Source organism: Maniola hyperantus, chromosome 14, assembly GCF_902806685.2.
Source record: "Maniola hyperantus chromosome 14, iAphHyp1.2, whole genome shotgun sequence".
NCBI lineage: Eukaryota > Metazoa > Arthropoda > Insecta > Lepidoptera > Nymphalidae > Maniola > Maniola hyperantus.
This window is the reverse complement of record NC_048549.1, coordinates 4531436-4556188: the sequence shown is the minus strand read 5'-3', so window position 1 is coordinate 4556188 and position 24753 is coordinate 4531436. Positions and strand designations below refer to the sequence as shown.

Below are 24753 nucleotides of genomic sequence, written 5' to 3'. Positions count from 1 at the left end.
GATTGCCATCTCGACCTATTGCGTAATATATTTAGGTGTTACGACCATAAAGTCGGCTCGTCCGCAAACATAAAGGAGGTCGTTTTACTAGGTATTATAATATTATACTGTTTCAAAAGAGACCATAGGCTTTATTTCAAAATTATAGTTTGTATGTTAGGGGAAAGTGCTGAAAGAGAAAGTCCGAGAATAGATTTAATGGTTGAGTCAAGAACAGATATGCATAAAAACGTAGATCCGTCTTGGGAACAAACTACAAGGAGCTTTCACTTATTCCTGGCGGCAATAAGTATCGGCGGGGGAATAATATGAGATTGCGGTCACAGAATCAGGTGGTCAGATAGTCGGCGTGACTCATTTACAAAAATGTCTGCATAGCCGCATCATAGAAGAAGGTATGGTCGCAAAAACATTGTTATAGGCAGAGCTAAATCAATTAAGTTGTAGGACTTGACAATAGAATATTAATTACACTTGAATTGCCTTTCAAGAGTTGGCTTTATTCTAGATAAGTAGAACAACATACTGAATGTCAGCAATTTATCTGACTTTAAAAAGTTTAATTCCTAAAAAGGAAACCTGTTCATTTGAATTTTCTGTTATAGTCTTAGGAAACTATAAATTCAAATTTCGAGACTGCAAATTTCGAATATGGTAGGCCATATTCGAAATTTGCAGAGCTATAAAAACAACCTACCTAGGTCCGAGACTGATAGGAACTTTCCATCACAACCTCCATAAAACGTATTTTGGGTTCTCATTTGAATTTTAAAATATAACAGCCGCAAACAGTGGGCGGGTTTGTTCCCGTCTTGGCAATCACGATTAGTTGTCAAATGAATGATCAAAGATCGTAGGTCGAACAGCCGTTATCCCTTTTATGAATCGGCCATTCACCCGATCGCATGGGCAATTTACACAAACGCTGAATAAGTAAATATTGTCATATTCTCGCAGATGCTCCCTGGTGACTTCATCTAACGACATGATTACTAATTTGTTTACGAATAACCATCGAATAACAGCTATTTTGGCAATGATCATGATATTATGTTTAAGTGTGTGGGAGGAACAACCAAACTTAGATCATAGATGACTATCAGCCGAAATGAATAAATAAATCCATAATCAATCTAAGTATCCGCGCGTAAGTTGCGATGTAATATGGACGTTATTAATTGCCAAAAAACCATTCCATTCCAGCTAGTATAAAAATTTTAAGAGGTAGGATAGGTACTGTATGTACTTAATATACTTATCGAAAAGTGAAAATTTTAAGCTCGTATAAGCAAGAACCGAGAAAAATGACAATCCCTATTGCTACTAACTGACCAGGTGGGTCAGTTCGGTTCGACTGAACCATAACAAGCTGGAACGAGGGTGCATACTACATACTACTTATTTAGCATCCTACCGGCAAAACTGTGCTGAAAATTAATATAAGTACCTAGGTATTATGATATCGTCTAGAAACAAAATAATATGGTAGATACCTAATAAATAGCCACAGCCACAGCCGGTTAGCCAGCTTCTGTATTCTTAGTCTGCATCATCACACATCGCAATCAAGGAATAAATTCACTAACATCGAATTAAAAAAACCGGCCAAGTGCGAGTCAGGCTCGCGCAATGAGGGTTCCGTACTACAGTCTTATTTTTTCGACATTTTGCACGATAATTCAAAAACTATGTTGCATAAAAATAAATAAAAATCTGTTTTAGAGTGTACAGGTGAAGACCTTTCATATGATACCCCATTTGATATAGTCACTCACTTCGAAAGTTGAAAATACTAATTATTAGTTCATGACCACAATTTAATTTTTTTTGTGTAACCCTAAATTCACGGTTTTCAGATTTTTCCCCAAATGTCAGCTATAAGATCTACCTACCTGCCAAATTTCATGATTCTAGGTCAACGGGAAGTACCCTGTAGGTTTCTTGACAGACGGACAGACAGACAGACAGACAACAAAGTGATCCTATAAGGGTTCCGTTTTTCCTTTTGAGGTACGGAACCCTAAAAAAACAAAAAATAGTGGTAGGATAGGTACTGTATGTACTTAATATACTTATCGAAAAGTGTGATTTTTGTTTTTTTACTTTAATTTTTTTTAATTTCTAATTTTATTCTAAAATAACCATCGGTTAATAGGTACTAATCAAAATTAAAAATTGACTAAAACAATGAAACTGAAACTAAAACCTTAAAAAATATAATATTATAACTAAAATATATAATTAAAAGGAGTCCCTTTAGGCAAGGTTCCGAAGATACTGGCAGCGCTCCCCCTTTGAATTGCTAGGCTAATTCTTCATCCGAGGTAGCTGCCAGCTCTTCGGTCTCCTGTGATGTCGACAAAGTGTGATTATGTATCGTTCTTGGTAGGTAGCCAAGCCTCAGCCCCGACTGATCTTCTTCAACATTTTCCACAAGCTCTTGAGATGTTTCTACTGTTCACTCGTGCTTTATTTCAACATGACCTTTTCCAATACTTACGAGTATTGGTGTAGATCACTTCCATTGACAAAGCAGTAGAGCATCTAAGCCATCGCCAAGGTTATTTGCATTCCGGCACAATGCCATGAGAATGTTAAATGCTATTGAAGATTTGCCTGCCGTTTTGGCAATAGACATGTCTTCACACGTCTTCCAGCGTACTTGTATACCTATGTCCATTTCAGTGCATTAGTGTTTATGTAAGTCATGGCTGAGGCGCTCGGTTCCACAACTTCATGGCCCAAAAAATCTGTCAGGGAGATCCCTGGGTCTTGGCTAGTTGTTGGTATGATAATAGGGGTCAAGTAGTTCAATAAAAACTGTCATACAGCCCTTCCAGGTAAGTATAATGAGCAAGCACGCTTTCATCTCGACTGCACCTCGCAGTCAAAGGCTAAATTGTAGTAGAAAAAGTAGAACGTTTTGTCTTGACTTTTATAAAGCTTCTTGCTATTGCGCACTTCGCGACAATGTTGTCATTTTGTAGAGTTTTTGCTAAACAAATAATAACAGGCATAGTATGACTATGACGCTATTTTTAGATATCAAGTCTGGGAAGCGGTTGGATCGCTCCCAGAAAACAAAAACACAACGATGGCGAGTGGCGAGCCCTTCTCAGTTCTCAATAGGGATCAACTGATCGAGCAATGACCGCTAAAAGCACGCGTCCACTAACCACTTGGCAATGGTTGAACCGCGTATTAAAAAGAGCTGTTTGTAGAGAAGATTTGTTTATTCGCGCTTAATAGGTAAGTATAATATGGTCGTTTTAGTACGACGCGCCTTTTGTCACACGCCCATCTCGTATGAGCGTAGATATGTTTTTTTATTTTATTTTATTTATTTATTTATCACCGACAACTTCCATACATAAATGACCGCACATTTAAATACATACAATTAACAGTATGGTCGTCAATTACAGGTGAAAACTTTCCTTATAAACTAACATGCACTAACTTAACAGATTAAGAGTATAGATTAACTTAATAACAGACAGACTTAATAACGTACAGAGTAACTTGACAGATTAACAGTAGGTAAAAATGAAATAGTTAAATATGTACAGGAATTTAAATTTAAAGAAAAATATAGATATACTTAACAAAATATTATAACTAACAAAATATCCACGATTAATGGTCTCCAATTTGATCACAAATAATATTTTTTTAAAACATTTAAGCTCGTATAAGCAAGAACCGAGAAAAATGACAATCCCTATTGCTACTAACTGACCAGGTGGGTCAGTTCGGTTCGACTGAACCATAACAAGCTGGAACGAGGGTGCATACTACATACTACTTATTTAGCATCCTACCGGCAAAACTGTGCTGAAAATTCGTATAAGTAGGTATTATGATATCGTCTAGAAACAAAATAATATGGTAGATACCTAATAAATAGCCACAGCCACAGCCGGTTAGCCAGCTTCTGTATTCTTAGTCTGCATCATCACACATCGCAATCAAGGAATAAATTCACTAACATCGAATTAAAAAAACCGGCCAAGTGCGAGTCAGGCTCGCGCAATGAGGGTTCCGTACTACAGTCTTATTTTTTCGACATTTTGCACGATAATTCAAAAACTATGATGCATAAAAATAAATAAAAATCTGTTTTAGAGTGTACAGGTGAAGACCTTTCATATGATACCCCACTTGATATAGTCACTCACTTCGAAAGTTGAAAATCCTAATTATTAGTTCATGACCACAATTTAATTTTTTTTGTGTAACCCTAAATTCACGGTTTTCAGATTTTTCCCCAAATGTCAGCTATAAGATCTACCTACCTGCCAAATTTCATGATTCTAGGTCAACGGGAAGTACCCTGTAGGTTTCTTGACAGACGGACAGACAGACAGACAGACAACAAAGTGATCCTATAAGGGTTCCGTTTTTCCTTTTGAGGTACGGAACCCTAAAAAAAGAAAAAAAATATGAATGAAATAGCCACTATACCTACCTAGTATGCTTGCCTGACGCCTACTGTGCTTTGATGTTCCGTTTTATTGTGGAAAACGGAAGAAATACGAGATTAAAGTTGTAAAGGTAAACAAAAGTTCCTCCCAGTGTTGGCGACAATACGCAAAGAAACTTTCAGCTTTTATAAAATAAGGAAGGTCTGGCACGCGCTGGCTCTTAGGCCATAAACAAAGTGGCTCCTTCGATACGACCGCCAAAAAATCACGCTAATATTTACGAGAGCACTAAAAGATGACATAAGATAAGATAGAAGATTAAACTAATCTACTTATATAATATACTTATTAATACTACATTGGTGTCGTTAAACTAGCTACATTTTGTTCGTATGTTTAATTCGAAAAGGTTACTTTGATATAACACTTGCGCAGGTGTGTAAATATACGACACAGGTGTCTCCCGTTCGTCTATCTATTTGCGAACATTATAGGTCAAGAGACTGCTTTTTTTTAACTATAGACAAATAGGTACTTGCGCTTGACTGGAATCACACCAAACAGTAGATGATGATGATGCAGCCTAAGGTGGAGTGTCTGCCTAGAAAGTTCCTATTTACTTTTAATATTACGGTGAATAGGTACAGTGCAGCGTAGAACATAGGTACAGTAGAGATGCAGTAGGGCGATTTCGTAAAAGCTATATCAATCATTATTAGGTACAATCTCAATTGTTTGTGATTGGATGAATTTGTGCTATTCTTGTTGCGAAAATGCATTGTAGCCAGTAGTGAGCGAGCGTCAACCAATCAGAGGTGATTACGATCGTGACACTGTAGCTGTCATTCTACCGCAAATCGCCCTACTGATTTTCAACAATTCGACATCCAACATGTCAACAATCCACGTTAGGCTCAGGGTTCTTGACATAGACGATGAGTAGCAAGATGCTTGTCCAAGATAGAATGGTTATGTAGCGCGACAACTACGTCACTTCGGTTTATTATCCTCATCATCATGATCAACCCATCACCGGCTCACTAAAGAGCACAGATCTCCTCTCAGAGTGAGAAGGGTTTATTATGCCCTTACCTAATCCTTATATCGCCATCACATGGGCTAAAACAATCGCCCAAGAAAGCGCTAGATTTAGATTGAGATTTGCACATTTAGATTGCAGACTTGAGAGTCAATAGAGTCAAAACAATAAATGCTTAAGATCGGGTAAAGTGAGGAAGAATAAAGGTTATGAATCCACGCTAGGTCGAAATAAGGCAATAAATAACTGTATGATTTCCTGAAGGTTCAAGTAGATAAGGTCTCATTTCCCTTCATCTTGCAACCATCGAAAAACGCGAAAGTTTACGAATTTGCACATTTATGTACGTGACGGATTGACTTTCCAATGACACACACGAATTTGCGTTCTTCGTTTTAATTTGTATCATTAAACAGTGGCATGTTCTATCAAAGTCCGGCCGTGTTCCGGCCACTTAAAATACAATACATTGGTCACGCACGGCAATGATGAATTGGCGTTTATTAATTTTGTACTATGTGTTTATCTCAGTCAAAGTATGCAAATCTTCAGTTGTGATAGCTGCATTTTTGCCAGGTAGATGATAAGGCTACCGAGGGATATCTATGACTATCGTGAAACTCATAGCATCGCTTTATTATCATCTGATATAAAACATTCAACTAATCCATACTATCCTAATCCTATCTATAGTTAAATGCTAAAGTGTATCACTTTTTGACGGCCAATCTAACTCTTCTCAACGAAATTTCGTACAGAGAAAGCTTGCATCTCGCGGTCGGAGATACTTAGGCTATCTTTGCCCAAGAAAATCAAGGAGTCCCCACGGAATTTTTAAAAACCTTAATCCACGCAATAATAAAGTCGCGGCAACTTCTATTCACTATATAAATTAAGCGATTCTTGGTTGTATCAGTTTTTATTTTTATTTTTTTAATTGTTACTTGTGATTGATGTGTTTCAATAAAGTACCTACCTTCATTTTCATTTCATTAAAATTTTAAATCCCAAACATCCCACAGACAGACTTAGGTACTTATTTCAAAGGCAGGTATTTATTTTCAGGTAGGTATCTGTTCCCTAAGGAAACTTATGGCCGTATCTGAAACTATAATAGTCCCGTGATACCGCCTGCGTCACTTCTTACGACATCACAGTGTATTACGATTCACAAAATTATTTATAGCTTTAAAACGTCATGCAACTCACGCCTACCACTTCCAGGTTTTACAAATACTATTTAGATTTACCATACCAATTGAACTTAAGCGTGTGTCTTCCTTACTCAAAAACTTTGATATCTAACATCTGGAAAAGAATATTTTCAGCAAATAAATTCTACTCTATTATATCATGGTCAACCCATCGTCTTCTCACTACAGAGCACCTTTATAATATTTTTTTTTTCAGGCATAAAAAGCCCATATACACATTATACACATGGTCAAGTGTTAAGGTTTATAACAAACTGAAGTTGTTGATATTATAAAACTTATGATTTTAAGCTTATTTCGTGATTTAACGACATATTTTAATGTATATAACGGGTACATTCACTACATACCACGATTATTTTTTGTTTCTATTTGTCGATTTGGTTGGGTTGCAATTGGGCTGAAATATCGACAAATAAAAACAAAAATTAATCGTGCTACCCGTTATATACCTACATTAAAATATTATAAAACTTGTTTCTAGATTTCGTAATAAGAAACATAGTAATGTGTGTATGTGTGCAAACCAGGCTACTTGAGCGATATGAATACGTTTGTGAGTCATGATCATAAGTCAATGATCACTACACTATATTATGTGGCACATGATTGAATTTTTTAGGTAAAATCAATAAATCAAAATCTATTCAAACCCGAAAAAATACGCGTCGAAAAGAAGCAGTAGGAAAGGAACTATAAATTCACAACAGTTGTTAACGTCCTCATCATTATTATCATAAATAATTCATATATAAATACTAATCTAGCTTCGTAATACATATATACGAGCTGCCTTTGTATTTTCAAGGTTTTGTATAATTTATGTAATAATACCTACCTTCTGCTTGTATGCAACTTTAATAAGAATTTCAAATTCCCACGTCTATTTTATTGCATTGCACACCAATGAATGAATTATGTATTTATGTCGAATCTAAGGTTTAGTATCTATGCAAAACAGTTTTTTAGACTTTTAGTTCTTCTCTATAATTTAATATTTAGATGACTCCTAAACTAGGCAGACCCAAATCTTAAACGTTTTCCGAATAGTTATACAGGATGTAACCAGAACGCTGGCAAAAATTTAGATTGTTGTACTACCTAAACACAATCCAATACCAAAAACCATTTGCGGTTTGCCTCATTTTGTAGTTGTAGTGATTTAGTATTTTTCAAACTCGCAATGTAAGTATAACGTGCAAAACTCGGGTCAATGCCCCGTCTACGACGCGGCATTGACTCTACTTACGCAGCGTTCGTTGACCTCTAGCGTCAGTCAGATGTTTTATTTGCAATATATTATCGTAAACTTGTACAAAATATAAGATTTTTTTATATTTTTTCGCGTTTTTGTTGTGGTATCATATCAGTATTCAGTAATCATCAGTACTATCACCTGTCTTTGTTTTTGCCAACGTTCTGGTTACACCCTGGTGATGGTATTATTATTTAAAAAACTTAAACGAGTACTTTTACATGGAGACTTCGTTATATATATGCACGAGTCAGTAGGTCATGTCAGTCGTCTAGATAAGCTCGATGATTAGCTAGGAAAACTGATTTTAATGGCTTAGGTACGTCATAAACTCAATGTAGTTGTTACACAGTTTACATTTCATAATAATTATATGTTAGAATCATGGAGTCACCGATAAGCAAACTACGACTAAATGAAAGCTAGGCCATATACCTAATCGGGAGAACATAGATAAAAAACCGGCCAAGTGCGAGTTAGGCTCGCGCACTGAGGGTTCCGTACTACAGTCGTATTTTATCGACATTTTGCATGATAAATCAAAAACTATAATGCAAAAAATAAATAAAAATCTGTTTTAGAATCTACAGGTAAAGCCCTTTCATATGGTACCCCACTTGATATAGTTATCTTACTTCGAAAATTGAAAATACTAATTATTAGTTTATGACCACTACTAATTATTTTTTTTGTGTGATGTGACCACAAATTCAGGGTTTTCAGATTTTCCCCCTAAAGCCAGCTATAAGACAAACCTACCTGCCAAATTTCATGATTCTATGTCAACGGGAAGTACCCTGTAGGTTTCTTGACAGACAGACGGACAGACAGACAGACAGACAGACAACAAAGTAATCCTATAAGGGTTCCGTTTTTCCTTTTGAGGTACGGAACCCTAAAAAAAGGTTTCAGTTACAGGCAAACGAAGAATCTTAAAATTATGTGAACTAACCAATAGCTAAATACAAATAGAATAACAATAGGTTGCTTATATTCCAAACTACAGCCACGAGATAACATGGTTCATGACTGTGGGTTAGTTAGAATCATTATCATCGTTTCACGCTTCCTAGTGGGAGCTCATTGGGAGCCATTATCTACCACAAAACAAATTACCCATATAAGGTACTATTTTTGTAAAAATTATGTCAGATTGTTACGATGAAACTTCGATTTTATTTTCCATTGTACTAATGATTTGCACCTAACTCGTTCTCTGGAATTGCTATTGCTAAATCTATAAATCTATATCATTTAAACATTATAGTTGGCCTACATAAAACATCGCATCGCTTCATGCCTGAGAGTATGCTCAAAGGTGTGCGAAGTCTGCTTAATCTGCACTTCGACGCAATTTGGAACATAGCTTGCATCCCAGATACTAACATAGACTACTTTTAACCCCAGAAAATTCAAGAGTTTCCACGTGATTTTTAAAAACTTAAATCCACGTGGAAAAAGTCGCGGGTAGGTAAGAGTATCAATACTTATAATAAAACTGTAACAGGTCCAATTCTGTACATTGAAGATATTTTGAAAAAAAATTTTCGAGGGCACTCTATAATCGATACTGAACCCAAAACTGTAATTTTTTTCATTTTTGTCTGTCTGTCTGTCTGTCGGTCTGTCTGTCTGTCTGTCTGTCTGTCTGTCTGTATCACGGCCGCGCATCACGCTGAAACTACTGAATGGATTCCAATGAAACTTGGTACGATTTGAGGTCATACTATGAGGAAGGACATAGGATACTTTTTATCCCGAAATTCAGCATGGTTCCCTTAGGAGAGGGGTTGAAAGTTAAAATGTATACTGAGCTGTAATTCATTAACGCGTAGTTCGATTTCATTCATTCTTTTTTTGTTAGAAAGGGGATACTTTAAAGATTGTTCCGTAAATATTTCAAGGTCATCGGTTTTTAACCGACTGTCAAAAAGGAGGTGGTTTTTTTTCTACTTCGATTTTTTCGAGGTTTCTGGACCGATTTGCAAATTTTTTTTTTAAATCAACACAAGAAGTTTTCGTGGTAGTCTCATTAAAAATTCTGGCTTCAACTCCTTAATCCTGATGCTGCAGGGTTACTGCCCGCCTGAGTTATCAAGATTCAGGAAGTGTTCATAGTGAATTCATATTGTAGGTACCAAGCAACGACTTTATTCTCAGACTTCAAGTCTCAACTCCTCAACCCTGATGATGTAGGGTACAGCACTCCTAAACTATAATGTTTCAGGAACTGCGGATGATGCAAAATTATTTTAGGTACCAAGCATAGGCTACATCATTGAACTTCGGATCCTAACTCCTCAATCCTGATGCTGCAAAGTACTGAAGTCCTAAATCGTGGGGATTTTAGAATTTCTGATAGTGAATTGATATTTTAAAAAAAAAATTTGAATCGACTGTTAGGCGGAACGAAGTTCGCCGGGTCAGCTAGTCTTCCAATATAACTATTACAGATACAATAGGTATCATTCTATCATACGATTACAATATTCCAGAATTTTACTTTGTTCTCGCTTACCTAATGCTTTTTCAATTTGCCACATACATTGCGTGTGCCACGGACGTTTCTAACACAGGATACATTTTTTACTGGTCTTCGAATGCACGCGATAATTACTTGGATGCGACTTGTATCGCGATTAGATGATAATTCACCCGGATGTTTTATTCATATTGACGTAAATGTCAATTGTCAAGCTAATAGGTATGCAATTTTAAAACATTCAAAAGTGATAATTGTGGTATCGAGAGTCAGATCTTTTAAACTGTCTTTGTTGATAAATATCACCTGTTTTCAAAATATATTTAACTTATTTTCTTAATCTCAAATAAGTAATTTTTTTGCTAACTTTAGGCGGGACTTCATAATTTTGGCACTGTTTTATCGCAAAATCAACAAAATGAAATACATAATTTAACATGTAGTGTATTCTTAACTAGAATGATGGAGAGTAACAAACAATCTCTAGAACCAAGAAGATCCTAGGACGTAGAAGATCCTAATTAAACTCTATCGATAACTATGAAAGCAAATAACTTACCTCAAAAAGTTTGGATGAATCCTAACAGTCTGTATACTGAGGGCTGCTGTAACGGGTCTGGGCCAGAGTCCTCCAAACCTGCCGCACACCGTTCTGCACAGGTCTAAGCTAGTGAAGACCAGACCAGATGAGTTCGAGCTGGTGGGCTGAGGGTGGGCCGAGCGGTGACAACCTTCGTCTGGCACGCATTTGTATGTCCATGATGGCCTGAAGACACAATTCTTTTATTCTTCTTCTTCTTATTTTTTTAAATTCAGAAGCAATCGACACGAAACTCAACTTCAAAAAAAATTAATGAATCTCCAATTAGGTATTTACTTTACAAACTTTTACATTTAACATTTAAGTATTTATATCTCACAGAGAATTTCTGTGTTATATCTCTAATCCAAATCCATATCCATACCAATATTATAGATGCGAAAGTGTGTCTGTCTGCCCGTCTGCCATTTTGTCTGTCTACTAGCTTTTCACGACCCATCCGTTTAATCGATTGCAATGAAATTTGGTACAGAGATAGCTTTCATCCCGGGGAAGGACATAGACTACTTTATGATCTCGGAAAATCAAAAAGTTCTCGCGGGATTTTGAAAAGCCTAAATCCACGCAGATGAAGTCGCGGGCATCATCTAGTTTTTTGCATGGATGTAGACCTGAAGATTAATAGATTTATTGAGTAAGAGAGTAATAAATAATAATATTAATCAAACCATTATTGTAGAAAACAAAATTTCGCATTTTTGTTTCCTGTAAACTTTTTTGTAAAACTTACCGTTTACGATTTATGGCCGATTTAATGAACCTGTTATTCCAATATTTTAAAAGTTATCGGCCGAAATAGAAAAACCGGTTCATTCAATCGGCCATAAATCGTAAACGGTAATTTTTACAAAAAAGTTGACAGGAAACAAAAGATGCGAAATTTTATTCTCTACAATAATAGTCTGAATAATTTTTGCTATAAAGTGGATAGTTTCCTAAATATCAGCCAAAAACTTTCCCTCAAGATTGCGATCGAAGCTCCACCTGGATCTGTCAGCATTTTGTCATTTTATGGTCAGTAAGTGACCCTTAACCTAAAAAGAAAAAGAAATTGGATCGGAAATTTAGTGCGAGGTTAAATGCTCTATTTACTGGACTATAATAAGTATCAGAAACCCTAGTTGTCAATGAGATAACAAATCGGCAGTTTTTGTAAGATTGCCAATACCTCTTCCAAACTAGCTTGCGCCAACATAATTAAAACTGCCTCCTATCACCTGATAAGATCCCATTCAAGTGCGAACCAGTTGATGAATTATTAAAGAAATGTTTACTCACTCATATACTATTGGAGCTGGAGGCGTGGTGGTGTCTTGACAGCCCACTAAGCAGACCAGTCCCAGGATGATAGCTGTCCACCGTTGACACATTTCCATCTTCCTGCAAAGTGCCATTGAAACACTGTCATATAATGTTTATAATAATAAAATAATAAATCGGAATAGAAGAAGAAGAATTCGGTGTTTTAAGCAATAATAAATATCACGTTGCTGAAAACATTTTGTTTTGAAATAGGTGGAATAACCTAGCGCTGTATCTGAATTATGTAGTTATTAAGTTATTTTATTTATCCTGTTTTGCAAAGCCATAGGTAGGTAGGTATATTATGATATTATTGACTGAGTACCTATGTAGAATGTAGATGTATTAAAATTATATTGGCTTTTAGGTCAGAGATTGCCATTTTAAATATCTAGGTAGGTACCTATTTTATAAAATAAGTTGTTTTTCCTACACCGATACTAGATTTCTGACGGGCTCGTTAGCCTTTAGTTTAGTTACTTAGTTTATAGTTTCAGATCTGAGTCTGCCATCTGAGGTCGTAGTGATTTTTTTACATTATAGCTTAAGTACGTGATATAAGCGTTGAGTTTGTCTTTTGTCTCTGTGACAAGCCCTAAGTAACAACGAATAAAAGCTTAATTTTCCGACCATTTATTGACGACAGCTAACTAATGTTTAATTGATGAGTACGTCAAACTTCTAGCAAATAGCGTGTACATAATTTGTGATAATAAATATTCAAGTGATCACTGCCCTGCGCTATGCAACGCATACGAATTACGATACATCGCGTGCGCTAACGGGACGTTATCGCGATGATGTTCCCTCGGAACTTCATACTGTGACGCTTCCGCACGCGATCTAGCAAAGTACACATATATAGTGCATTCAAAATAAACTGGCGTGTTTCCACTTGAGACCGTCATTAGCAATAACAATAGGATTACATTCGACATGCCACGTAAACAATAGGGGTAATAAACCAAACACTCATAGAGCCCTTTCATTTTTAGGGTTCCGTACCTCAAAAGGAAAAACGGAACCCTTATAGGATCACTTTGTTGTCTGTCTGTCTGTCTGTCTGTCAAGAAACCTACAGGGTACTTCCCGTTGACCTACAATCATGAAATTTGGCAGGTAGGTAGATCTTATAGCTGACTTTTGGGGAAAAATCTGAAAACCGCGAATTTAGGGTTAGATCACACACAAAAAATTTAATTGTGGTCATGAACTAATAATTAGTATTTTCAACTTTCGAAGTGAGTGACTATATCAAGTGGGGTATCATATAAAAGGTCTTCTCCTGTACATTCTAAAACAGATTTTTATTTATTTTTATGCATCATAGTTTTTGAATTAGCGTGCAAAATGTCGAAAAAATACGACTGTAGTACGGCGAACCCTTATTGCGCGAGCCTGACTCGCACTTGGCCGGTTTTTAAAGACGCCGCGCGCCGGTTCAACCTCATAGTGTTGATACTTTTGAATTCACCCGCCACGACTTAATCCGAACTGATTACTATTACCGGATTACTACTACCGGACCAAGCCATGGACGCCATGATATCCTAGTGGTTCTATTCGGGAAGTCGGAGGTCTGTGAGTTTTAAGCAAATTTTTTTTTAAAGAATATTAGCCACGTTAAATGACTAATATTCCCCTTTCCTCTCCAACTAAGCGTCAAGCTTGTGCTAGGAGTAGGTACGACAATAGTGCAACGGGCGGGGTTTGAACCGACGACCTTTCGGTTTTCAGTCCACTCCTTTACCCGTTGAGCTATTGAGGCTAACCTAATTAATAGGTAGGTACTTATCACTTGCTTTAGCAGTAGTGAGCCGGCGATGAGTTGTATAATAGTGATGATGATGATGATAGGTAGATATTTTTTACATTATACTTACTATAAGATTTATATTATAGGATATTAAGCATTATTGACAGCAAGTTATCTGCCGATATTTATGAGATATTGACGAGATTAGAATAATCTATAATATTTACAAGAGATAGCCGAACTTCAAATTGATTCTTATCTATTTGTTTTATTAGTACTTAAAATAAATTGTTTTAGACCTAAGTATAAGTGCAGTTATTTATCTAAATATATAAAAGGAAAAGGTGACTGACTGACTGACTGACTGACTGATCTATCAACGCACAGCTCAAACTACTGTACGGATTGGGCTGAAATTTGGCATGCAGATAGCTATTATGACGTAGGCATCCGCTAAGAAAGGATGTTTGAAAATTCAACCCCTAAGGGGGTGAAATAGGGGTTTGAAATTTGTGTAGTCCACGCGGACGAAGTCGCGAGCATAAGCTAGTAATGAATAATTTACTTCTTACTTAGGTCTATGTATGCAAAGATAAAAAAGAAAACAGACGAAACTTTCTAAAACTTAGATATCATGGTCGAGAGAGCGTCTATAATTTTTTTAATTAATATTTACGCTATGTTATAATACAGGTTTCTATAATTATTTTTGCCATTTGTTTTGCCTGTTAATCGTAAAATATAATTAGTATCACTAGTTAAAGGTGTTAAAAAGTCATTTTTAACTTGCAAATAGGTAATTAATTTTATTTTAATAGGCGAAACATTTTAGGCACAATTTTCGACATTTTTATTTCTGAACCCTAATATTAATCAGGGGGCGCGGCTCATATTAATATTAATCCGGATAATATTATAAATGTGAAAGTGTGAATGTTTGGATGTTTGGTTGTTTGTTACTCAATCACGCAAAAACGGCTGAACGGATTTGGATGAAATTTGGAACCGATATAGATTATCACATAGGCTACTTTTATCCCGGAAAATCAAAGAGTTCCCGGGATTTTTAAAAGCGTAATTCCACGCGGACGAAGTCGCGGGCATCAGCTAGTAAGGACTATTTTTATTCAAGAAATATCATCAACAATCTCAATCTACTTGTTATAGTAAGTTTTACTGATATACCTACCAATGTTTCAATTTTTCAAATTTTCGTTTTCAACGTTCACGCAATGATTCTTGTACTCTTGAAAGAATTTTAAAAGATTGGAAAAGAATCAATCATAATCTACTCGTTCTGTATTCTGCCTTATAGAGAGAGAGCCAGCGCGCGCCAGACCTTCGTTATTTTATAAAAGCTGAAAGTTTCTCTGCGTATAGTCTCCAACACATGGGGGAACGATCAGAGACGATGAAGTTTGGATCATGGTGGCTTTGGGAGATAACAGGTGATAAAGGTGCTGAAAATCTTACGTCGAAGCATAAAGTCAATTTTTTTATATTTTCTTCGAAATAGCATTACAATTTAGAAATCACGTCATGCATTGCCAAACACTTAGTGTTGTGGCAACCCCCTGCCAGACGCCCTTAAATGTCTGGCAGGCAACCCGCCACGATACTTTACTTCTCTAAACTGTGATACTAAGTGTCTGGCAATGCATGACGTGATTTCTAATACTATACCGAAGAAAATATAAAAAAATTAGACTTCATACTTTGACATAAAAAAATCATACCCTTATTACTTACCTGTTATCTCCCAAAACCACCATGATCCAAACTTCATAGTTGCTGATCGTTTCTCCCTATACTTGGGACAATACGCAGAGAAACTTTCAGCTTTTATAAAATAACCAAGGTCTGGCACGCGCTGGCTCTTCGTCCATTACCAATTTGTGTTGATGTTGAAACAAATGAATAGAATACCATCATTCATTTGTTTTGAGTTTACTAATTTCGATGTGCCTAGCGTAAACATTTACTTTCAGTTGTAAATAAACATTAAACAGTTACCTACTCGTAATTGCTATTAATTAACGCTGTTATTCAAACTGTTCTTATTTTTTTCTTGAAGTGAAACTTTTTTAAGTAGGCCAGAATATTGTCTTGAGGGATAGCTTGACTACTTGGTAACTCCAGAGGCGTCTTTACCTATAGTGCAGGGTGTGCGGCGCACACGGGCGCCAGGTCTAAGGGGGCGCCGAGCGCCCTCTAATGCGACACCTCCAAAGATGCGTCGATGCCGGCGCTCTCAAAGACTTAGATCTTTTCTGAACTTTAGTCCGAAATATTCATTCATTAAGTCACTTCCACAGAAAATTTCTGCCAAACAGAATAGCTGTTTTGAAGCCGCCATATTTAATCCAGGTTTTACGAAGTTACTAAGTTTACTTAGTTACTGCATGATAATATTACAAGTGACAACCTTAGGTTGACCCAACGCTCGAACGAAAAAACGCTCGCGCGCGATTTCTTGTAAGTAATACTTATAAAAATATTTTATAAGTACTTACTTACTTTCTACATGCTCATTGCTCATTGTAAGTATGTGATTATCTTATCATAATTTAACCTAATATTGAATTTTTAACTTAGTATAAACCTATTTAAAAACAAATTCACCAACTTCTTTACTTTTGATGACTAAGTATACATATTTTATACTCGTAACGTAACTTTAACATTTTTTTCAGCCTTGTTTCCACGTTTGATCATATCGGTGCGAGTTGATTTACATACCTATCTCTAGACCATTTTATTTGATCAAAATTAAAAAATTTAAACTCGCATTTTACTGTTATCTATTATTTTATTTCACTATTTAGCAATGGTGTGTAAGTAAATACACGTATAATTATTCAGGAGTTGTTACTTGAAGCCTGATCTGCTGTTCTCATAATATTTTGACCACTTTTTAGTATTCAACCTGTTTTAATAATTAATGTGAGTTTTCAATAAAAATAAAATTACGCGCATGAATTTTTTAACACTATATTAATTATTTCAGTGTATCTATTTTATAGCTTGATAAGTTACTGAATAAAATGTTTGCTGTGTCAGACAGATAAACACACAATGAGGTGATGATTCCACATATATAATATATTATATGCATTTTCGATTGAGTAAGTGGCACTATATCTAATACTAGCGTATGCTCGCGACTTCGCGTGTCCTACACAAATTTCAAACCCCTATTTCACACCCCCTTAGCGGTTGAATTTTCAAAAATCCTTTCTTAGCGGATGCCTACGTCATAATAGCTATCTGTATGCCAAATTTCATCGTTGATAGATCAGTCAGTCAGTCAGTCGGTCAGTCAGTCACCTTTTCCTTTTATATACTCAGAATAGTTGATGCAATGATAAACTTTGCTTCGCCTGTTGAAGTTCAGTAAGAATTTTTGCGGACTATCACTTTTTAATAGGCTATGTTGTTAGTAGCTTACTTCAGCCATATTTTCGCTTCGAGTGAATACCTACTTGCCTACCTATTAGAGTTTGTTAAGTGAGATGCTCACCGTTGGATGCTCATTAGCGGATAGGTAGAGTAGGTCAAAACATTTTGCCCGGTCTTTCGTGAAAAGGTAAGAATGTACCAATTATTTATCTATAGCTATTTTTATTTTTGAAATAAAGCTTCATTATATGAGGCTTAAGAGACTAACTTAAATCTTTTTCAGACTGAAGTAACGCTTAAACGCCACTTCCGCTAAAAATGGTCGCCAAACTGAACAGCAGTTTTCCGGTAGCCATCTTTTATCTTGATGGTATCAACTACCATAGACCTAGATATACCTATCCCTACTGATGTAGGTATATTACCTACACAATTGTTCTACTTACTTCTGGTTTAAATAAAATTACATAGTTTACAGAATGTATTTTAACGTCCTTGATATAAATTATTTCACGACTCTATTTTTTGTATCTCGTACTTTGCTATTAAATAAATACGTAGGTACTTACTTTTTCTTATAGGTAAGCCTGAAGATTAAACCGTTGACTCTGCAAAATGATATTGCCTACATTCACTTATCTAGCACACAAGTCACACAACTATCACTTTCAGTCGTAGGTAAAATACCTATCTCCGAATTATTACTATTTAATATCACTTGGGTAACTCTATATATTTATTAAATTAAAGGAAGCTAAGATTTATAACCTTGGCTCTACATAATTCAGCCAAGAAGGATTTGCTTTTATTTTGCTTCGCTCAAAACTCAACCGGACTGCACTTTTTGCCGTTTTATTTTTTATTCATACGAATAGTTATTTGTTTTTTTTCACACCCGATGTGTTCTCCTCGCGGTTTGCGTGTTGTATGACCCGGTTGGAAGTTTGAATGGTTTTATGTAGTAGTTTATTTTGTTGTTAATTTTGTTTTACAGTTTATCGCGGCATAATCAAACATTAGCAGGCGCGCGCACGAGCGTAGGGCGCGAACGTTTCTGATTGGCGGCTATGCTAGGACGGGTTTGCGGCAACTACGCCTTTTGGCGGGAGATAAAATTTGTGTTGTTTTAATTAATTCCCATCCAATATACAAACTAAACCGTTGTCCGAGTGGTCCGATGATTGTTTACGGAAGTAGCCATGCTTACTATTATTATTATTATTTAATGTGTCAATTATTGTAATAAGTATCTATGCTGTATTGCAGAATGCAATAGGTAGTGTGTAATTAAATAGAAATTCTAAAATAATATCTATTATTGGGGGTCTACATTATAATTATTTATAATATAGAGAAAACATTTTTTCTTTTCGCCTTTCGAAATGTGATAGTTTCCAAAGTTACTTTTGGTATTTTCTTGTCAGCGTAAGAAATAAGCGGTGAAAGCCTAATGGTTACGACGTCCGCCTCCTATTCGGGAGGTCGGGGGTTTTGATCCCGAGCACGCACCTTGAATTTTTCGGAGTTATGTGCGTTTTAAGAAATTACATATTATCACTCGCTTTAACCGTAGAGGAAAATATCGTGTGGAAACCTGCATGCCTAGAGTTCTACATAATGTTCTCAAAGCTGTGTGCAGTCTGCCAATCCACACTTTGCCAGCGTGATGGACTAGGGCCAAACCCTTCTCATTTTTAGAGGAGACCCGTGCTCTATAGTGAGCTGGCTATGGGTTGATCGTGATGATAAACTGACAAATAATAACATAATATATTATTATTGAGAGACTTTAGGTACTTGGAGAAAACATATTGTGTACCTAGGTGCATATATAAACCTAATTCTTGTAATAAACCAGTATCTGCTTTGAATCGCCGCATCTATATCTAGCACTAATTGTTCTTAAAAGGTTAATTCGTTGTGGCTACGGTCGCTTGCTGGAATTAAAATCAACGCGCTCTTGCGACATTGCAGTCTGTATATAAATAATAATATGTACATATCTGTGATATTTTATAAATATACCTGAGTATAAAAAAACCCGCCAATTGCGAGTCAGGCTCGCCCAACGAGGGTTCCGTACTACAGTCGTATTGTTTCGATATTTTGCACGATAATTCAAAAACTATAATACATAAAAATAAATAAAAATCTGTTTTAGAATGCACAGGTGAAGACCTTTCATACGATACCCCACTTGATATAGTTATCTTACTTCGAAAATTGAAAATACCAATTATTAGTTTATGACCACAATTTAATTTTTTTTGTGTGATGTAACCACAAATTCACGGTTTTAAGATTTTTCCCATAATGTCAGCTATAAGACCTACCTACCTGCCAAATTTCATGATTCTAAGTTAATAGGAAGTACCCAGTACCCTGTCTAGGTTTCTTGACAGACAGACAACAAAGTGATCCTATAAGGGTTCCGTCGATTTTTTTACTAAGTATATGCCGTGCCCATTGCCACTTCACATAGCAGACATAGCTCAGTCACTTTCGCAACTCACTGAGGTATGTCTGCTACTCTGGTTCTCCTATGGGGATCTCCTCATTTCTGATTACTTGATCACGTAGAGATACTCCAACCATAACACTCTCTCCATCACCCTCTTGAGTGACTGAGCTTTCTTATGAGGCCCGTAGCCCGCAGTTAGCGAGAACGAGTGTCGAGATCATAAATAACGCTGTTTACAATTCCATTAAAGATCGAATTGATGTTTATACTCTTGGTACCTATTTGAGTAAAGTTCGATTTTATTAATAGGCGAATACACGAATAGCCCTTCGGTTTCTTGACGTCAATCGCGACGAAGCCAAGACTACTCCTACAGAATATGGCCCAAGAGTCCATAGTAAATATTGAGGAGGTGCTTGGTTTTGAAGAGCTGAAAGTTGGAATGTTACTTTGAGGAAATGTTCAACGCTATGAAGTAATTTTTCTGCGTTGCTTGAGTACAGCAAACTAAATCTAACAGCTGGGGCCCTACCCCGTTTGATGTATACAATCACCTCTAATTGGCTGACTGGCGATCTCACTTAGCCATGATGCATTGATTGGTACAATAATTCCAATTATAGTAATTGAGATTGTAGGATTGTGATAAGGGAGTCGGTTTCACTTTTTGAATTTACGTGGAACTGACAGGTTTTTAAAGGGTGTAATTGTAAGCTTTGATTTTTGATTTGTAAATACCCATGATTAACCCCTGGCAAAATCATCTGACACTTCATTTTTATATTTTCTGTCAGTTACTTACGTGTACCTATATTGATTAACATAATATCAATATACTTTTTTCAAAACAAATATTTTTTTAAATCTCATGACTAACCCTCAATGGTTCGACTACCATACATAGGTATCTATAGGTATCATTTACCATGGATACACAAGTTTCTCAGAAAAACTACCTTGCAGTCTTTTATCAAGCACCTCCTCATAATATCCTATGGGCTCTTCAGCCACTGCAGTTTATATGGGCCACCACTTTGGGCCGGTTTCAAAATGGTGTCGTACAATGGTTTAAAAATAATAATCATATTTAAAAATTAGGTGCTTCCTTGTTTCCCCGACAAAAACAACAAAGAAAATAATATATTTTGGTTGCTGGGAAATAGACCAATGTGTTGGATTCATCATCATCATCATGAGCAGCCCATCGCCGGCTCACTGCAGAGCACGGGTCTACTCTCAGAGTGAGAAGGGTTTTGGCCATAGTCTACCACGCTGGCCATGTGCGGACTGGTAGACAATGTTGGAGTAAAATACTTATAACCTACTACTAAGTACTGTCACCAGAGATGCATAACTTTGCCAAATACATAAATACTATAGAAATTGTTTTGTTGTTAAATAGGTTGTTAAAATATTATATTAGGTAGGTACATTACTTACCTGTATCTTATATCACGAAGTTTCAGGTGAAGCTAATACTATAAAGAGTGTAAAATCACTGAAACTCACAACACATTTAATAAAACAAACTAATATTAAATATTCGAATTCCTCCCTTTTATTAAAGTCGAAGTTTATCAATAAAGATAACAAATCTAGCTACGTAAATTATTGACCTATTTAATAACAAACAAATGAACGATTAAAAAAACATGACTCTTTAAAGGAAACTCTTGTAAAAATTATACGAACATAACAAAACAAATGATAAATAATTTATCGGATAGGAAATTACTTATACAAATTCCTGGATGTAGAACATTCATCTAAATATATAGAAGGAAAAGGTGACTAACTGACTGACTGACTGACTGATCTATCAACGCACAGCTCAAACTACTGGACGGATCGGGCAGAAATTTGGCATGCAGATAGCTATTATGACGTAGGCATCCGCTAAGAAATGATTTTTGAAAATTTCTAAGGGGGTGAAATAGGGGTTTGAAATTTGTATAGTCCACGCGGATGAAGTCGCGAGCATAAGCTAGTTATAATATAATAAAGCATGCTTCGTATAATAAAAGTTGTCAACGATGCCCTGTCAGAGAATCTAGGCGCAAAGGGAAATTAGCCCGCTTCCATCACCACTTACCACCAGGCAGTGGCGTGCACAGGGTTTGAAGCCAGGGTAGGCATTAGTTAGGTGAGAACCTGTTTACTGGCCTAGGTCATAATGAAAAATACGCATTGAGCTATTACAACTGGGGTAAGCAGTGCATTTACGTCTCTATGACCTGCACGCCACTGCCACCAGGTGAGATTGCAGTCAACGGGCTAACTTTTATTGGAATAAAAAAAAAACATCATCCGCAAGAAGTCCTAAGTGGAAGTAGTCTAAACTTCAAACCATGAAGTATCGAAGAATACAACGATAGAGAGTAGAGACCTACTTGGTAGCGTACTATTAAATCAACCTAAACTCGTAATTTGTCTATAAGTAACTGAAGGATATAGCTTCGAGCCTTATGACATTTTTATAGCTAGGTATTCTAAAAGTTAAAGAAAACTATAATTAAAAAGTTGTAAGTAGGCATTTAAGTTATACCTTTAGAAAAGTGAGCTATAAAATTTACACGCCTTGACTATCACAGACAGCACGACTATAATAAACCGTTATATTGTAGACTTTAGTAACAAAGAGCATTGTTGATACTGGCTCACTATCCGAGCTTTGATCTCTCAGCGAATCCCGTTAGCTGTACCTATAGTACGCGACAGGTCGAGATGGCAATCGGGGACGGAACGCCCCGCACACGCGCTTAGCCCCTGCGCTAACCCAATACGGGCGAGCGTGGGTGACACCCGCCTCATAAGTCATACCCCGATTGCTAGCTCGACCTGTCCCGTACTATAGTACCTACTCGACGTGGAAGCTGTCGTGGTGTGGATCGTCCATTACATCTTAACCTAATGCGCCTACGCATCTTTCTTATTCATCTCTGGTTTTCAATATCACTACATCTAAAATATTATTATACATCGAATGTTGGATCTGTCTGTCCGCCCGTCTAAAACTAATGCCAAAATTTCGATATAAATTTTAAACAAAGAACTAAGTATGAACTATGAACTGAGACCTGTGAACTTCACTCAGGATTCTAGATGCAACACTCTCGCTACGCTCGGGAGTTACTCTCCAATCCCTTACTACACTTGGGATTTATCCCGGCGCCCGTGACGTAAGCTTACATTACCCCCATATTGAATAATCATTCATTTTTTTCATTCAGGTTTTTCGTTATATTCATACCTAGTTTAACATTGAAAGTACCTACATATATTCGTAAATAATATACCTTAGTCTGTACCCTTATTATAAATGTGAAAGTGTGTTTGTTTGTTGGTTTGTCCCTCAATCACGTCGCAACAGTGCGACGGATTGACGTGATTTTTTGCATGGGTATAGATAAAACTGGAGAGTGACATAAGCATACTTTTTATGCCGAAAAATCAAAGAATTCCCACGGGATTTTTGAAAAACTTAATTCCACGCGGACGAAGTCCCGGGCATCATCTAGTAATATTATATTCCTGTCACAGAACCTACCAGCTTTTCTACTTCTGCACTGCAGTCTGCACTTCCGGTCTTTGGTATCCTTGAATTTCAGTTTACTAGCTCTCATGTCGCCCAGCCAACCGGTGTTTCCTGGGTGGAAGAAAAAAGATGTCAGTAGAAAAAGATAATAGGATTCTGTGCGGAAAGATTGAATGGACAAAAAATTAATTAAATGGAAAAGCCACAGAAAAATCAGCCGCTAATTTAGTGTAGGTACCTACCTAAGTACCTACTTAATACATCTTCTCTTTTTAAAAAGGGCCATTTAGATTTTTTTTTTTTAATATTCTTTATTGTACACCAAAAAGAAAAGACACAAAAAGAAACATGTAAAAGAAGAACATACAATCAGCGGCCTTATCGCTGTGAAGCGATCTCTACCAGGCAACTAGAATTTCAATTTGGAATTTGAATTTTTTGTCAGGAATCTCATTCTCCATATTAGCTAGCTAGCTATTACCAACTAAAAGTACCTACGACCTGAGTATACTCCGCGACAGGTCGATATGGCAATCGGAGAGGGAACGCCCTGCACGCCCGCACAGCCCCTGCACTAATCCGGTGCGGGCGAGCGCGGGTGACGTGTGGGTGTGCGGGGCGTCCCCCCCGCTTCTTACCCCGATTGCAATCTTGACCTGTCGCGTAGATTCTATACTTACTGTTCTATAATGTGTAACAAGGAAAATATTAAGTAGGTAACTGGGTAGGTAGGTACCTACTTAATGTAACAATACCTATTATTACAACCGTATCGTCGCATTGGAAGCGACAATACGGTAACTTTCGCTATTGTTAGCTGATTGTCAGTCACTTTCACTTAACGAGCGTTTCCAGTGATTTCATACAATTCCTAGTGTGTCCAAACTTTGCTCATTTGCGATTCATGATATTATCGTGCTGTGAATGTCTGCTGCGTATAAAAAAGCCTATCTACCTACCTGCCTAGTTTAATGTGATTTAATCCGTGAATTCCGATTTCCGTGACTCTTTTTAGGGTTACGTACCTCAAAAGGTGAAAGGAACCCTTATAGGATCATTTTGTTGTCTGTCTGTCCATTTGTCGTCTCTGTCAAGAAAACCTACAGGCATGGCAAACCTATGCATAACAGTTTTTGATTTATTCTGCAACTACATGATTCCCGCGACTTCGTCCGCGTGGATTTAGGTTTTTAAAATCCCGTAGGAACTCTTTGATTTTCCGGGATAAAAAGTAGATCCCCCGTGAAGTAAGTCCCCGTGATGCAAGCTATACTTACCAAATTAC

At 36.6% G+C, this 24753-nt stretch overlaps 1 protein-coding gene and 1 long non-coding RNA gene across 3 annotated transcripts in view; one reads left to right on the top strand and one right to left on the bottom strand.

The window, feature by feature from the left end:
• Hexo2 (Hexosaminidase 2) overlaps positions 1-12391 on the bottom strand; it is a 44565-nt gene extending 32174 nt beyond the window's left edge. For both annotated transcript variants that reach the window (XR_011237518.1, XM_034975303.2), the window contains exons 1-2: positions 12294-12391; positions 10974-11180 (exon numbers count right to left, since the gene is read on the bottom strand). Coding sequence is in view for 1 of the 2 variants with exons in the window: in XM_034975303.2 (XP_034831194.1) it covers positions 10974-11180; positions 12294-12391 (305 nt within the window). In the remaining variant the exon portion in view is untranslated. The remainder of the gene's footprint in view (positions 1-10973; positions 11181-12293) is intronic.
• Positions 12293-18283, top strand: LOC138403238 (uncharacterized). Its single transcript, XR_011237537.1, has 2 exons — positions 12293-12402; positions 18054-18283. It is a non-coding gene; the product is annotated as an uncharacterized lncRNA (long non-coding RNA).
• Positions 18284-24753: the final 6470 nt, after the last annotated feature.